This window comes from Zea mays, chromosome 4 (genome assembly GCF_902167145.1).
Source record: "Zea mays cultivar B73 chromosome 4, Zm-B73-REFERENCE-NAM-5.0, whole genome shotgun sequence".
In the NCBI taxonomy this organism is placed as follows: domain Eukaryota; kingdom Viridiplantae; phylum Streptophyta; class Magnoliopsida; order Poales; family Poaceae; genus Zea; species Zea mays.
In genome coordinates this window covers 159,005,351-159,022,646 of record NC_050099.1, presented here as the reverse complement: position 1 = coordinate 159,022,646, position 17,296 = coordinate 159,005,351, and the positions used below count along the sequence as shown (strand labels likewise).

At 42.8% G+C, this 17,296-nt stretch overlaps 2 protein-coding genes across 3 annotated transcripts; one reads left to right on the top strand and one right to left on the bottom strand.

Annotated features, from left to right (window-relative positions):
* The first annotated feature begins 3,277 nt into the window (after positions 1–3,277).
* Positions 3,278–13,086, top strand: LOC100381765 (putative MAPKKK family protein kinase). Of its 2 annotated transcripts, none has more exons than XM_008679294.4 (13): positions 3,278–4,035; positions 4,727–5,512; positions 5,612–6,349; positions 7,257–7,344; positions 7,448–7,510; positions 8,021–8,181; positions 8,287–8,362; positions 8,950–9,009; positions 9,104–9,211; positions 10,024–10,260; positions 10,931–11,028; positions 11,555–12,254; positions 12,664–13,086. In XM_008679294.4, exons 2-12 carry the CDS (start codon positions 4,971–4,973, stop codon positions 12,069–12,071), a joined length of 2,688 nt encoding a protein of 895 aa, XP_008677516.1. In that variant the 5' UTR covers positions 3,278–4,035; positions 4,727–4,970; the 3' UTR covers positions 12,072–12,254; positions 12,664–13,086. The 2 variants fall into 2 exon arrangements, with proteins under 2 accessions (XP_008677516.1, NP_001308276.1); NM_001321347.1 differs by having other exon boundaries at positions 3,302–3,792; positions 12,664–13,080.
* Positions 13,087–13,622: 536 nt separating this feature from the next.
* LOC541886 (plasma membrane integral protein ZmPIP1-3) lies at positions 13,623–17,013 on the bottom strand. Its single transcript, NM_001365707.1, has 4 exons — positions 16,578–17,013; positions 15,140–15,435; positions 14,459–14,599; positions 13,623–14,036 (listed from the first exon to the last, which is right to left on the bottom strand). The coding sequence occupies exons 1-4, from the start codon at positions 16,921–16,923 to the stop codon at positions 13,941–13,943; spliced, it is 879 nt and encodes a 292-aa protein (NP_001352636.1). The 5' UTR covers positions 16,924–17,013; the 3' UTR covers positions 13,623–13,940.
* Positions 17,014–17,296: the final 283 nt, after the last annotated feature.

Below are 17,296 nucleotides of genomic sequence, written 5' to 3'. Positions count from 1 at the left end.
CTCGACCGTAGACGCGACTGTCTTCTCCTCTTTCTCTCCTAACCATAATTGCGAGCCCCGCGTAGAACGTCTGTTTATTTATTGCATTCTATTGTATGGTGTACTGTTCTTTTGTATTAAATGTGTGGATGTATGTATGTTTGCGCTCGTATAGAGAACAATCTGGTTGAAGAGCCCGAGGAACTCACAGGAGAAGCCCCTGAGCAGCAGCTGGTTGGTGGAGGCAAGTGTCCCTTGACCCACTTATGTCCTATACATTCCTTAATTCACTTTCCGCATTTACACAGTTTATACCTAAGGATTGACTAGCTTTTGTTATCCATGTCCTTGTTTACCTATATGGGTTGGATTATTATTGTTTAGCTTTATGCTATTGCTCAACTCTAATCAATAAACATGATGAGATTTATCAATGATACATTGTTTCCCTTCTTTATTATGATGTTATACTTGTGTCATTCAAGGGGGCTCGAGCGGTTTCTCGAGTGCCTCTTCGTAAGGACCTGTTCGTTGGATGACCGCCCGGGAAAACAGTGCAACCATGAGGGTGCAATGGGATGCCCTTAGCTGAATAATTAGAGGAACCAGGGTGTAGTTCGCTTAGCCATCGTGCCGTTAATGGGGCTCGGTGTATGCGGCTCGCTCTGCCAAGTTGGTTTGCCCCTTGGGGAGGAGTGCGGTGCATTTAGGAAACCTAACAGGCGGCTACAGCCCCGGGGAATCTTTGTAAAGGCTACGTAGTGATACCCTGCTGGGTCACCTTGGTAGTGATCAATGGAGAGTCATGATCTCCGGGCAGAAAGGGAACTCACGGCTTGTGGGTAAAGTGCGCAACCTCTGCAGAGTGTATGAAAACTGATATATCAGCCGTGCTCGCGGTTATGAGCGGCCAAGGGAGCTCCATTGATTAGTGGTACTTGATCAGAGATGTTCGGATTACAGGTGGCAATGAGATTGATGGTTTTTGGTATTGACTCTGGTAATGGTAAGTGGTACTCTTTCCGTTTGGAAAGGAGTACGTTTGGGTTAATAACGTGGGTTAATTCTAAAACTTGGCTTTCTCTACTAGTAATAATAATCTGACCAACTAAAAGCAACTGCTTGACTTACCCCCACATAAGCTAGTCCACTACAGCCAAACATGACACTTGTTGAGTATGTTGATGTGTACTCACCCTTGCTCTACACACCAAACCCCCCCATCCCCAGGTTGTCAGCATTGCAACCCCTGCTCAGGAGAGGATGAAGCCGTGGAAGGAGACCACCAGGAGTTCCAAGATTACGATGAGTTCTAGGTGTGGGTTAGCGGCAACCCCAAGTCGGCTTCCTGTGAAGGCCGCGTGTATCTACGTTTCTTTTCCGCACTTTGATTATTGTAAAGACTATGTGGATGTCTCAGACATATGATGTAATCGACTATTATTCCCCTTTTATATTATTATTTGAGCACTGTGTGATGATGTCCAGTTATGTAACTGTTGTGTACGTGAATTGCTGATCCTGGCACGTACATGGTTCGCATTCGGTTTGCCTTCTAAAACCGGGTGTGACAGTATAGTTAGTGGCGGATTTAGAAACAAATGCTAGGAGTTCCTTTATCTTTTACCTCTAGTCCCTTCAAACTTTTATGACTGCAATTTTGTAGAGGGGTTTAGGAGAGGCTCTACATGTACACCAATAATGTATGTGGTGCGTAATGGGAGAGGAGAGGGAAGAAAAGGACTCAGAGCCCTACTTGCTAGATCTGTCACTTTGTCGTCTACCTTGAGATGCAACAAACCTATGCTTGCAACTATGCTACACGATCATACATATGCTTACAGTTAACATGAGAATCTGTATTAGGTCTATGGATGGCAGCGGGATGAGTAAGGTGCAAGTGGAGTAAATTATGCCCGCATTGTACCATAGGTAACATTTTTCCCATGTACAAGCATCTGTTGAGTATGATGTCCACATATATCCATACTCATAAGTTAGATTGTCACTAGAATAGAGGTATTTCACCCATGAGTAGGATTGTAATCCTTGGCTAGGCCCTATTTGAGCTATCCTCTTTCTCCGTGCAACACCTGTTTCAAATCTATCTCCATTTTCATGGATTTCTATTAGATGTTGGGATAGAAAGATGAAGGGGAACAATGATGCCACTGCATAAGGAGGAACAATGGTACAATCCATAGAAATGGCGAGATTGTCTACTTGTGTTGGTATAGAGAGGTGAAGGGGGAACAATGATGCCATTTCATAAGGAGGAACAATGGTACAAGCCATAAAAATGGCAAGATTGTCTACCTGGCCTAGCGCTAGTTACTCATGGCAGTTTATGCCCATCTAAGAAAACTTTTCGGTCTATCACTCATCCCAAAATTTCTCTAGACTAAGCACGCTTAACTCAAAGGTAGATAGACTTCTAAAAAAAGATACACCTTGTTGGCATTAGTATTTTATCAACCCTATTAAGCTTTGGGCTAGGATATCATAATCCACCCCCTTAGAAGATCGACACCCTTTTTGGTTAACACCAAGTCAGAATTTTCCCTTACTGGCCACATATTTGTATCTAGTGTCATTATATATCATTCCATGTGACATCTCGCGGCCCACACACACCATATGTCCGAACGTGTAACATCCAAGCTACCTCTAGACGCTGGTAGTTAATACTGACACCCCTCTATGATCATAGACTATCCTTACGAGACACGAGTCTTTTCTCTAGGTCAAAAATGTTTAACCTAGATGTTCTTTCGACATAGACCTCCGAAAAAGAATGTAAACCTTGTTGGTACGAGTATTGTTGATATTATGGACATCTTTTGTTTACATCTTCATCATACACATATATACAAATATACTCCTCTCACATATTATCATTTTCTTCTAAAATTAGATCAATGATTTTCTAAACCGTGTCTTTTGTTGTTCATCATATTCAAGTCTCAAATGAAAATGTGTTTTAATCTTACAATTTTTTGGAATTCATGATGTCTAGTAACATTTACAGATTTGCCGTAATTCAATAAAACAAAGGAGTGATCGCTGCGAACATCCTAATCATACCCCATTTCCAAATTAACCATAGCAGCACATGCAATGCAACACTGTAGTTAAGGCCCAGGCCCAGCGTTTGTCACGAGGAAGGAGCAGCTGCCACGGACCCCAGCCCCACCACGGCACGACTGGCCACAGTGATCCCGAACCGCACGAGATTCTCGCCACCACCAGCAACCATCCCCTCCCTCCTCACTGCCGTCCCGTCACAGCACAGCACGTCACAGCACAGGCGCGGCGCAAAGCACGCACACTCCCTTGGCCCTTCGCACAACGGCACAAGAGCATCGCGGAGCACGCAGCAGACAGGGCGAACAAAAACTGCCCCTCTTCCTCCTCCCCCGCTCCCGTCGTCGTCTCCTTTCCTCCCCCCCTTTCCCCCGCCCCCCGCATCCTGCATTACCCCCCTTGCGCGTCCCTCTCCGACCCCTCACCCCTCCAGATTCCTCCCGCCTACGCTCGCGGGCCTCTCCTGCCCGCCCGATTTCGCCTCGAAGCTCGTCGTCGCGGGTGTGCTTTTTCTTCGTGCCGATTTGCTGCGCCTCGTCGCCGGCGACCTCGGCGCTTGCAGGCGGCCAGGTGCAGCAGGACAGGTCTGCTTCCACAGACTTCTTCGTTGTTTCGCAGGTGGCGCCCACCTCCACCTTCTCTTCTCTGCCGCCGCCCTGCTCTAGTGGTTCCGGACCTGGGGTGGAGCGGAGATCCACCCGGGCTTCGATTGCTTTCGTCGTCTTGTTGGTACGCACTCCTAACTTGCTCGGAGTAGATAGATTGTGCTCGGAGTTTTTATTGTTGTGCGGGGAATATTAATGCGACTACTGCGAGTATTCAATTCGGAATCTTGCTTTATCTACACTCAGCTACCTGTGGATTTGCTTACAATCTACTGTGCTATTCTAGTCCGTCCATATAGTTCCATTATGCTGTTATTCTTCCGGGCATAATCAGTGCCAGTTGGCGCCACAGGATTTGATACCAAAGGTGCGGGTGTATTTGATTTCGCAAAAATCTCGAGGCAATGACTGCATCTTGTCCTTTCCTGCATAAATTCCAACTTGTATACAAGTTAGCTGAGTTATATCGGATTTCTTAGCGTTGGATACTTTAGAGCAGTTAGCCTGGTAGTTTATGCCACCCCGATTGAAATGGTGCATTGCATATTCGAATGTGCATATATCTTATGCCGCCAGCACATATCATACCCATTCAAAATGGTTATTACGTGAGAGCTCTGAAAGAAAGCTGCATATCATAAGCCCAGTGTTTTTGCATACATGGTTTTGATTAGATACTATGTCCATGTGGCTGTTAGTATTGCGGACAAACTTTTGGTCAACATTGTGATTATTTTCCCCCGTTACTTTACCCTTTTGCATGTAAGAGTTCTCATGAAAAATGATGTTACAAGATCGAACTAACGCTATTTTGGGGTCTGTTTCTTTTGATTTCTATATGATCCTAGCAAACCTTTGAAATGATGCCTATTATACTTCGAGTAAATTGTTTCCAATTGTGTGTTTTTTAGAGTACGCTACTCGTAATGATTACACAATTTATTGAAAATCTGGAACTGAACATCCACTTGCAGTCAGCTTAAGAAATTATTATGATATTTTGTTTTAGTGCTCCATTATTGTTATTGATATCACCTGGTGTTTGCATATGGTTTCAGGCTTTGGGGTGGAGACGACACTAAGTTGGAATTTTTATCACACAAGGAAGCAAGAACAGGAAAAATTCACATTTCAGTGTTGCACTCTGTGGAGGGTTCATTGTCAGTTCACCAAAATACTACAGTACTGGAGGGTTTTTGTTGAAGTGCTCCTCATGTTCACCATCTCTAAATTGTCATAGGCTCAGTCTGCATGATCTTGCTATGAGTGCATAGATAAATCATCTCCGTATCTGTGTTCAGTATGCCACCATGGTGGGGAAAATCTTCATCCAAAGAAGTGAAGAAGACTGCCAAAGAAAACCTCATTGACACATTTCAGCGTCTCATAAGTTCAAATGAACAAAAGGGAAGCAAAAAATCACGAGGTAGTCGTAGACATGGTAAAGACACAGCTGGTGACAAAGGTTGCTGGTCTACTGCCCAATCCCGCTCAACATCCCCTTCAAAAGAAGTCTCTCGGTGTCAGAGCTTTGCAGCAGATAGACCACATGCACAACCACTTCCTCTTCCTAAATCACGTGCTAGGGTGTCGCGTTCTTCTTCTGATATTACCAACTCAAAGTCCACTTTGGAAAAGCATGGAAAAGGACAACTGCTTCCACTCCCCCCAATTCAGCCTAAAAAAACACCTGAGGCTACTGAACCTGTTACTGAAGTAGCTACTGCTTCTGTCTCCAGCAACTGTTCTATTGATAGTGATGATCCTGGTGATTCTCGGCTTCAGATCCCTGTGGGAAATGAGACTGAAAATGCGACTAGAATCACTGCAACAAGTAGTTCAAGGTATGCCCTCAGGTGCCATAAATAATTGTTTCTTCTTTTATAGCTTTCTGTAATACTTGAATTCATGCTTATGAATTTTGATTTTCTCTTCTTGTGAAGTGTTGTGCACAAAGAGCGTTCTAGTGCCATCACCAGAAAGAACACCAAGGAAGTTGCAAAGCCAAACAATGTTTTTCTCAGTAACCAAATCCTGTCAACATCTCCAAGAGGTACCGTTGCTGATGGTTATCAATCCAATTTACAGAGCCCCCGACAGATTGCCCTGGAGAGTGCTCCGAATAGTTTGATGTCAAGCCCTTCTCGAAGCCCAAGAATTATATGTCCTGATCAGATTCCAACTTCAGCTTTTTGGGCAGTAAAGCCTCATACTGACGTAACTTTCCTTGGGTCTGGTCAATGCTCCAGTCCAGGTTCTGGTCAGACATCTGGGCATAATTCAGTGGGAGGAGATATGTTAGGCCCGATCTTTTGGCAGCCTAGCCGAGGTAGCCCAGAGTGTTCACCAATTCCAAGCCCAAGAATGACAAGTCCTGGTCCAAGTTCTAGGGTGCATAGTGGAAGTGTCTCTCCTTTGCATCCAAGAGCTGGAGGGGTCACTCCTGAGTCTCCAACAAATCGACATGCTGAAGGGAACAAGAAGCAAACCCACAGATTGCCACTTCCACCATTAAGCATTGCTAATAGTTCTACCTTTTTGCCAAACAGCTCTACCCCAGCTAGCCCTATATCTCGTAGTCCTGGTAGAACAGAGAATCCACCGAGTCCTGGTTCACGGTGGAAGAAGGGAAAACTGATTGGCCGTGGGACATTTGGCCATGTATATGCTGGTTTTAACAGGTATGCCTTTTGCCATTTTCATGCATGGAAATGGATTATATTCACTTCAGTTTGTATGCTGATTGAAGAGACGGTTTTTTGCAAATTTACTTGGGCTGTTTATCAAAGTTTCAGTTTTTGTAGGTTGACAGTAAACCAAATTTTATATGTTGAGTTTTTAATGTTTAGTTCCTGGCTTCTCATTCTTGCAGACATGTTTTAACCTTTAAGTGCTACCACCACCATATAAACAATGGTGTTTTAGCAAGTTACTATATGCACTCACCTTTATTATCTCTTAATAATTTCTCTTGCAATCTATCATTGGTTTGTGAAACCACATCTAATATCATGATGTATATATTGTATATTTGGAAGGAGTCATTGATGTGAACGCTTTACATTAAAAGTTCAGATTATCTTCTATTTGTCCTGCAAGAAATTCGGGCTAGTATAGAACATATATTGTCATATAAGTAGTAACAAATTGCTCCAGATCTTAGTTGTTTTCTCTTGTATGGTGTCTTTGTTCCTTTTACCATCAATGATGGGGTCCTGTGAAAACATCATGTCAGATCTCACAAAAACTCTAGCTATCATATGTCTTGACTAGTGTGCATTAAATGTTTTGTTGTACTTGGTCACTATTCGTTTCTTTAATTTAATGATGACGACTAATGTGAAATTACCCTAAACCCTAAAGGCATCTTGATCCTTAGATCTTGATCCAACATTAGATATAACTATGATTTGGTAGGGTTTTTTTATAAATCTATGCGGGCTGGTGTGGAAGGATTTAAGTGTTAAATGTGGCATACGGTTGGATCATAATCTAACGGATCAGGAGTCTCGCTTGTACGCTTGCACGTAAGGCCCCATTGCACAGTAGTCATCGCCTATTTTAATTGTTTATTGTCATCTATTTCAGTGACAAAGGTGAAATGTGTGCGATGAAGGAGGTTACTCTTTTCTCAGATGATCCTAAATCAAAAGAAAGTGCAAAACAGCTGTGCCAGGTATGTTGTTTTGTACATGTTCACACTCAATATTGAAAACTACACATGTTCATCATGCCTCATGCTGTACTTCCTCTTTTAACATTATTATCACATCTCACAGGAAATATCACTTCTGAGCCGACTGCAGCACCCAAACATTGTGCGATACTATGGATCTGAAACTGTATGTACTGCTGTCTTCAGTCATTAATCTACTTCCACTATTCGTACTATTGTTGTGATTTTACATTTCCATGGTTGCATTGTAGCTTAACAGATTATGTTCCCTACTCTTCACTCCGTATTTCCTTTAGATAATAGCAGCAAAAGGAAAAAAACGCATGAAACCTGGCAACCTGCAGTATTTTATTATCTCCGTCCCAAAAAGAATGTAATTCTAGGTGCATTTGTTTTGTTAAAATGTCTAAAGTTCGACCAAATATATAGTTAAAATTACTAATGTTTGACACCAAATAGTACACTATGAAAATATATATCGTGAAAAATCCAATGGTACTTATTTGATATCTTAAAATTTAATACTTTTTTATATATAATTAGTCAAGCTCAAGATACTTTAACTTGATATTGTGCTAGAATTGCATTCTTTTTTGGACGGAAGGAGTACATAGTTATTTTTCCTCATGCATCTTGTGATTATTCGAAATACATCTCCATATTATATTGAAAACAGGTTGATGATAAGCTTTACATATACCTGGAGTATGTTTCTGGTGGATCTATACATAAGCTTCTCCAAGAGTATGGTCAGTTTGGTGAACAGGCCATTCGCAGTTATACTAAACAAATACTTTTGGGCCTAGCTTTTTTGCATGCAAAGAATACAGTACACAGGTAACATAATTTTTTTAGATTCCCTTTTCCGGTCTATTATTTTATGCATACTAGGGGTTTGCTATTTTATCTTTTCTTTTGCTTACTCTCTTCCTAAATTTGCAGAGACATCAAAGGTGCAAACATATTGGTAGACCCTAATGGCCGTGTAAAGCTTGCTGACTTTGGGATGGCAAAACATGTAAGTTTTCTGCATGTTTTCTTATTCCTATTTGTAGAAAGAAACTCAAATGTCAACAATAGTATTTTATCTTCACCGAGGAAATGCAGCGCGTTCTTTTGTACCTGCACCTCTACTAATAACTTCTTGTGCTAGTTCAACCTCTTCTGTAAGAGTTAACCACTTCATTTTGGCTGTCGGTGTCCCTGTTAGCATATATTTTGCTTGGATTTTCATTGTCAGCCATGCTTTTCACTCGGCAATAGTTCTGAAGTCTTAGATATGGCTCCAACTTAGCTGAGGGTTTTTATACCTTGACTGGTTGTTCTCCCCTTAAAGGCTCAAAATATGATTCTCATATATACATAATTTTAACCTGGGCTTCTTTCTCTAGAGGCCTCACATCTGGCACCGTAACTAGGCTTTAGGGGCCGTGTTTATTTTGATTACTGTATGTACCTCAAATTTTGGCCACCGTAGAGTGGTTCCTGTACTGGTCCGCTTGGACCTCCCTTTTTTCTACATAATATAATGATGCAGCTCTCCTGCCCGTTCGAGAAAAAAAACTTGCGAGGTCTAAATATCTGTTTTGCTGTTTTGTTTCTTAGATCAATGGGCAGCAGTGCCCTTTCTCATTTAAGGGTAGCCCATACTGGATGGCTCCTGAGGTATTACCCCAAATCTTGCATTGTTCTGCTACTTTAGTTATTTTGGCCAGATTTATATATCCTGACCTTTGCTTATGTTGTGACAAATATGCAGGTTATAAAAAATGCTAGTGGATGTAACCTTGCAGTTGATATATGGAGTTTAGGATGCACAGTCCTAGAGATGGCTACTTCAAAACCACCATGGAGCCAATATGAAGGGGTCAGTGTTAGACTTTACAGCTATAATTTGTGTTTCTGTAGTGAAATTTCGTTGCTAGGGTAACACATTATATTAGAATGCATCTTTTTTTTCCTGCTAATGCATTGTCAATCAGCAGTTCAAAATTATATTAACAGCTGGATTGGGATTCTTATAGAACAGATGTAAAAAGTAGATAGCTACTATGCATATTCTGGTGATTTCCATTAACAAAAGCATTAACTAAAGTACAGGAACAGCATAGAAAATCATCACATTGGAGTCACCAGCAAATTAATGAAGGGTCCATCTACTTTTAACCCCTTTCTCTTGTTTTCACCGCTTTTCTCAAAAACTGATCAATTCTGGTTTTCTCTGTTTACATCCATGGACATTACTGTAGTGAACCAAGATGTCTAGGTCACAAACTCTGGACTCTTTTGGTTTGAGCTCCAATCAGTCCTTAAACCATTTGTTCAGCATGACGAGTTGTTTGTGCTTCTACAGTTCTCACGTCATGACTAGCCAAATAACTATTATCAGCTGCATTTTGACAGAACTATTTCCTTATGTTGCATCTAAGCTTAGCCATGGAACGCTTTGAAGAATGATGAGAGGGCTAGTTTCACTTTGAATTTCTTGTCACTGAAAAAAAAACTTGAAGTGTTGCTACCTGCTAGGAAGAGCAGTTTATAGTACTGATGCCGAGTTGTCTTTTGTTTTGTAAGATGATGTTGTCCACTTGTCCTTCACAATGTATAAGCATAGCAGTCTTTTGATCAATTGTAACCTAGATACTAACATGTCTCTTTAATTTTTTACTTATCCAATAGATTGCCGCAATGTTTAAGATAGGAAACAGTAAGGAGCTTCCGCCAATACCGGATCACCTCTCAGAAGAGGGTAAAGACTTCATAAGACAGTGCTTACAACGTGATCCATCCAGCCGTCCAACAGCAGTGGATCTTTTGCAGCATCCATTTGTAGGAAATGCACCACCACTTGAAAAATCATCTGCCTCTAATCCACTGGAACAGTTGACGACTATATCATGCAGAACAAATTGGAAGGTATCAACTATTTACTTTTGCTGAAGCAATGTTATCTTTTTGTTAATTAACCTGTGTGTTTTATTAGCCTTCAGATGTCTTAAATTCTGCAAATTTTCTAAGTATAAAGTATTGACATTTGTTTTAGTTTTAGTCCCCCACCCCTATTTTGCCTGTCGGGCTGTGAAAGATTAACATTTGTCTAGAAGGTCTACTAGCACACTAATGACCTACATAGAATATTAGGGCCCTATCAATGGATGAGCACCCGCCTGTAGGGGTGACAACATTTGTCTAGAAGGTCTACTAGCACACTAATGACCTACATAGAATATTAGGGCCCTATCAATGGATGAGCACCCGCCTGTAGGGGTGACAACATTTGTCTAGAAGGTCTACTAGCACACTAATGACCTACATAGAATATTAGGGCCCCATCAATGGATGAGCACCCGCCTGTAGGGGTGACAATGAGCTCTAAATTTTACGCTATAAAATCTAAGGATCGGATCGTATTAGGATCGGGCACTATTTTTATTCATTTTTGGACTAAAATTTATTTAGGGCACTAACAATTTGTGAAGAAACATTTGGATCACGATCCATTACCACCCCTACCTGCCTGTTGTTTATTTCTTGTTTCGCTGTTTATGTGATTACTGCATTCTTTTTGGCTGTCATGACATTTCAGGTGGTTGAGCATGCCAGAAATATGTCCTCGCTTGGTTTGGAAGGCCGATACCAATCAATTTTGCAGAGAAGAGCTGCCAAATTTTCTTTGCCAAATAGGTAACAATTCATTTTTTATTTATCTGTTAAGTTTGTAAGTTGTTTCCTTTTGTATGTCCATACGAAGCAACTTTCAGTAGACAGACATACAATATCCTGATTTGCATCCAACCAAAACTTTTCATGGTAGAATGAACTTTAGATACTATTATATCCTAATTTGCATACAACCAAACCTTTTCATGTAGAATGAAGTTTAGCTAACGTTTGTAAATAGGAAGTGTCAGTTGGAGCATTGTCCTAAATGTCAATTATTGTATGGTATCATGATCTGCCCTTTGTTTTGGCTATTGCCTTCTATAATTTGATTATTCAAATCATATATCATTTTGTGCGAAATTAAATAGCAAAGTAACCACCTGCATTGGGCTTTATGTTTTACTCTTCTGTAGCCTATATTACCACAGTTTTGCTTTAACTTATTGTTCAATCAACCCAACACCACGCCCCTGTCACAAAATTTACCACTCTGAGTTTTCTTGTCTACATTAAAATGTCTGCCAATTAATCATTTACCTCTGTGCAGTGATATCCGTATACAGAGTAATATATCTTGTCCCGTATCTCCATGTGGAAGTCCTCTTCTAAGATCAAGATCTCCACAACATCAAAATGGTAGAATGTCGCCTTCTCCAATTTCTAGCCCCAGAACTACTTCGGGTGCTTCAACTCCTCTGACTGGTGGTAGTGGAGCTGTTCCTTTAAACCACCTGAGGCAACCAGCTTACAGAAACGAGGGCTTCACAGTCACATCAAGAGGTTTTGATGACCACATACCTAGCCGGCTTGTTGATCCAGTACATGGACGTTTTATTCGGGTGCAGCAACTTTCTGCGGGTCGTCAGGAGAGGGTGGTCTCTGAAGCTGACATTCTGAGCTCTCAATTTGGAAAGATGAGACATGCAAACGTGTGGGATCCGCATGATAGACCGTTGCCTTCTGAGAGATCCTCTCAGCAGTGTTTTGGGGATCATGCGAAGCTAAAACCTTCGCTGGACTTGAGGTCTGGCCCTCTGCACCCTGGGCGCAACCATGGCCATTGATTCTCTAAGCAAAAGTTAATGGAGTCGTGTCTATGTGATAGCTAGTGGTCCTAAGCTGGTTCACTGAAACCTTTAATTGTATCATAGAAGAAGACATGTTCGTTAATTATTTCAGTTGCTGACAGTTGGCAGTGGATAAAGATTCTCCAATGTCAATCCCATATTCCCATTACTCTAAAAAAGGTATGCCCCTTGTCAGAATTTTCTGGTAATCAATGATTATATCTATCTTTGGAAGGATGAGAAAATTGCAATCAGTACTGTAGACCGTAGAATAGAAAATAACTGTGACAAGGTCTTTATATTATCAACTTTTTGGCTCGTTTACTAGTCCTATACAATGCAAAATGAACAAGTTCATTGTTTCTTAAAACGCGTCTGAGTAACATCATTTGTTTGGTTTACAATTTAGTTTTCAAGCTGTATGCTCCGGTTATTGTATCTACTGATCTTTGGTAAAATTCTTTAAGCATAACCTGATATGGGAAATGGGCGGTCGGGGGTCTAGATTACTTCCAGTATACTACCATTCAATCTTGGACTCGTAATAATTGCACACTGAAATTTGTTGAATTGCCTTCTTGATTGACAGATGAGACATGCCCTACCAGGAAGAGGGGATGTTGTATACTAGACTGTCCAGATACCGAAGGGACCCCAAAGCAGTGACTCTTGAACCTGTATACTCTTTTACTCTCGTCGTGCCGACAACAATTTAGTTCTCGTTTTCTTATGGGTTTGGAAGGCCATTGTACAGAGGGGGGGAACTCTCAACAAGAAAAATCCAGATTAGAAGGCACAGGAGAAAGCAAGTGAGCCATTCACCAACCTTTTTTCCCTTTTTTTTTTCTTTTCAAGTCTTAGCAGATACATATATGCCGGCTGCTCGCTGTAAAGTGCTGATTCAGCTGTGGCTGTGATACCGGTTCAATCCGTTAAACGTGTCCGTTACTCTGGGAAAAATCATGTGAAGAGTCTAATCGTTAATCGAATTAACTGGTGCAGTTCGAAACCATGATTTCCCCCCTCCCGCAAAATTTAGCTTTTTTCCTGTGAAATCTCTTCCCAAACGGGTGTATGCCTAATGCCTGGTGCCCGGTGTCTGCTTCAAGAATCAAGATCACTACGCCTGCCTTCTGGGATGCATCATGTCGTCTATACCGTATGCATCGTGCGTTAATGTTCGGAAACGCCTTGCGAGGCAAAACGGTTAAGGAACAGCCCATGTCCATGTGCCATGGCGATGGGCGTAGAGTACGCAGGCAGCAATGCACTAGCCATTAGGTCCCAGGGTCCCCCCGTCCATTAGCCTTTTGCACTTGTCGTCCATCATCTTCGTTCTCTCTCCAATCATGGCGGTGGCGCCGCGAGAAGGCCACCACCCCACTAAAGGTCCACCATTGCTGAGAAGCACTGGAGCTGTTCCGATGCACTAATGGTTACGCTACGCTACGTTCTATCCTTTTACCACTGGTGTCAGATTTATTACTAGGTCTGTGGTTCACGATGCATTGGATGGCTGGTTGGAAAATTCTGTTGAAAACAAGAACAAAAGAAAATTCTGAATCGATTCCACTTGGATGAAAAATCCAGCTGATAGTTATAAACCCACGTTTCCACATGATATCTGCCCTTTCTTGCCACGATCCCAACGCATAAAAGGAGACGGGAACCCTTGCAACAAACACGATGGAAGAAAAAAAAACATACACACAGCTCGGTACAGGAGTACACGAAGTTCTGGGTTCAGATAACAGAGCAGTGCAGCAGTGAGCAGTCTTGAAGGGAAGAGAGATGGAAGATTCAGCAGAGAAACTAGGCGTGGGCAGACAATACATTCCCCACATGTCTCAGCACACCCGCGGCAGCTTAAGACCTGCTCTTGAACGGGATGGCCCTGATGATCACCTGGTGGTAGATGGCAGCCAGGGCGGCGCCGATGAAGGGGCCGACCCAGAAGATCCACTGCAAACAATCGTATAGAAACAGGAAGAGGTTATGGCACAGATGGAGACAAGCTACATAGATGGAGACAAGCCTTCGTGATAAGCCTAACACACAGCTAGATGGAGACATATGACATTCTGTCTGCATCATTTAATTTGGAGTTGGTGAGTGAATGATTAGCCGTAGTTTTGGCCACAAAAAATACTTCTGACTGGTGAGGTGCAAGAAAAAAAAAATCAAAATGCATCACCTAGCAAGAATCAGAATATACTTTCTAATAGAGAGCATGCCACTATCACTATGATTGCTGCACAATGGAAAGACAGTGGCCGCATGTCTGGTATTTGGATGGAGACACACTACACTGCGAGTGCGAGTGGTACCACACTGTTGGAAACCGAAATTTGGTGCCAGAGGAATCGAGAGCAGTTCCCACTCACATGGTCGCTCCACGCATGATCCCGGTTGTAGATGATGGCGGCGCCAAGGCTCCTAGCCGGGTTGATGCCGGTGCCGGTGATGGGGATGGTGGCAAGGTGGACCAGGAACACCGCGAACCCAATTGGCAGTGGGGCAAGGATCTGTTTTCACCAAAAAAATAATGGGTTTCATTGACGGTAAGTCTTAATACAATATGAAAACGACATGTATTGAAGAGTATGCATGTATTTTCAATTCGTTAAACCACAAGATTAAGTAATCAGCTAGATTCCAGTTCCAAAACACATAACACCCAGAGTTCATCAGTCCATTACATGTGGTGTACACTTAATGTCGATCAAAGGTAACAAATACTTAAGGATTTCACTTCATCAGTACACGCACAACATCTATGAGCGGCATTAAATTAATTCAACGTCAGGAATTCATAAGGCCTTGTTCGTTTGTGCCGGATTAGTGGGTCGAAACGATTCCTAACCGAATTGCTTCTCTAATTTATATAAACTTTGATTAGCTGGAACGATTCCGGGTGCAATCCGACATAAACGAACAAGGCCTAAGTCGGAACCCAGAACACAGATTACAACCGTCATCTTATATTTTAGATATGCAAATGTGAATTCAAGCAGAACCCTAACAGCTGAACAAACTAGGAAAACGAAAGGACGAAGAGTACTTACGGGGACATGGGAGTCCCTGGCGTTCCTCTTGGCATCGGTGGCCGAGAAGACGGTGTAGACTAGGATGAAGGTGCCAACGATCTCTGCGCCAAGGCCGTCCCCCTTGGTGTATCCAGGGGCGACAACATTGGCGCCACCGCCGTTGCCCATGTAAAGCCCCTGCTGGAAGCCCTTCACCACTCCAGCTCCACAGATGGCACCCAGGCATTGCATGATAATGTAGAAGATGGCCCTAGTCAGGGACAGCTTCCTGGCCAAGAACAGCCCGAAGGTCACAGCTGGGTTGATGTGTCCTCCTGTTGTTGCAGCAGCAGGTAACAACCATTAGTGGTGTGGTGGCCCTTGGTTGCTTGTAGTCGTGTTATTGGTTTATGCTTTGCTGAATAGCATGGGTTCTTTCGAAGTTTGGTACTTTGAGATTAAGCATGTATCCGGAGTTAATAATACACAAAACATACACCAGAAAAGCCATATACAAATTCACAACAATACATGTTTAACTAGCCGTATGTAGGACCACCATTATTTTTAAGGTGGAATGGCCACTGTAGGTTAACTGATATAGTTGACTATGTACACACCTCACAAGTTACATAGGATCGTCTGCTATGTCATCTCTTTGTTTACCTCGAGTAAGCGGCACTTAGCTAACTAGAATGGTGCCCTTTTCAATTTAACCTTTAAATAATTACTGGTGAAACTGTGGCCCGAAGTGCTACATCAGAGATGAACTACAGTAGCAGTTGATGATGCCTTTGCAAGTTTGCATAACAACAAACAGCACATGCTATAGTAGTACAGTACGTGAAGTGGTAAAAATATTTATTGCAGGACAAATCTGCCTGTGTGTAAGGTACAAAGTGGTACCAAGCAAAAAGAAATAAACTTTGTTTTCTTTTTAATAAAATAACCTATTAACAGGGGCTTAGTAATCCCGATGCTGCTGGTGAGTATATAACTGCAAGGAAGCTCTACTGTTTTAAAAAAAACAAACTTAACAGATCCTCAGCTACTAATACTAATATCGGTATAGGCTAAATAAAATTATCTTTTTTCTTCCTTTCTTTAGTGCTAAAGACTGTAATCAGGAAATCCAAGAGCAACAAGTGGATTGGAAGTCTCACGTAAATTCAAGGGTCATATACCAAAGTGGATTTGTTGCCTATACAAGTTACTCTTGCTACCCCCAACACACAAAAAAAAACACTTTTGCTTCAGTATCTCAGAAATTGTACACTAAAACTAAAAGCTTTACTAAATCGTTACCATGAAGGGTTGTTACTAAGCTAAGGAAGTTATTAAAAGGCGAAATTAGTAACGTAGCGAAGTCTAAGAAATAATCGCAGTAGGTTAATAAAGCTCATCACATCACATGTCGGCTGGAAAAAGAAGCCAGCAGCAGCAGCAAGAAGGAAGGAAGGAAGGAGAGCTGACAGACCGGAGATGCCGGCGGTGCAGTAGACGAGCGCGAAGATCATCCCTCCGAAGGACCAGGCGATGCCCTGGATGCCGACGGTGGCGCACTTGGAGGTGGACTTGGAGACGCCCATGACGGTGAGGACGGTGATGTAGAGGAAGAGGAAGGTGGCGACGAACTCGGCGATGCCCGCGCGGTAGAAGGACCAGGACTTGAGCTCCCCGGGCTCGAACAGCGGCGCCGGCGGGGGCTCCTTGTAGTCCTTGTCGTCGTCCCCGGCCCCGGCGCCCTGCGCCGCCGTGCCGATGGGCTGCCGCTCCGAGAACTTGTTGGCGCCCAGGCGCACGTCCTCCTCCTTCCCCTCCATCTTTGCTCCCCGGCCCCACGCTACTGTCCCTGGCTCCCTGCTCTCTCTCCTGCCTGTGCGGTTGGGCTCTCGGTGGTTTCTTGAAGCAGCGGTGTGTGTCTGCGACTGTGAGGGAGGTGGTGTGGCTCGGGGATTATATAAAGGCAGAGCAGAGGACGGAGCTTGGGAGCAGCCAGGTCGTGAGGAGACTGGAGAGTGACTGAGTGGAGCAAGGAACTAAGGAAGACACGGACACTGTTATTTTTATTTTACAGCATTTTTTTTCTGGATGGCATTGGCAGGACACTGATGAGTGACTCGAGGAGGTGCTTCTGGAATGGAATTATTACGGAAGAGGAGGTGGCGAGCACGGGAGTCGGGAACGGACCTCACA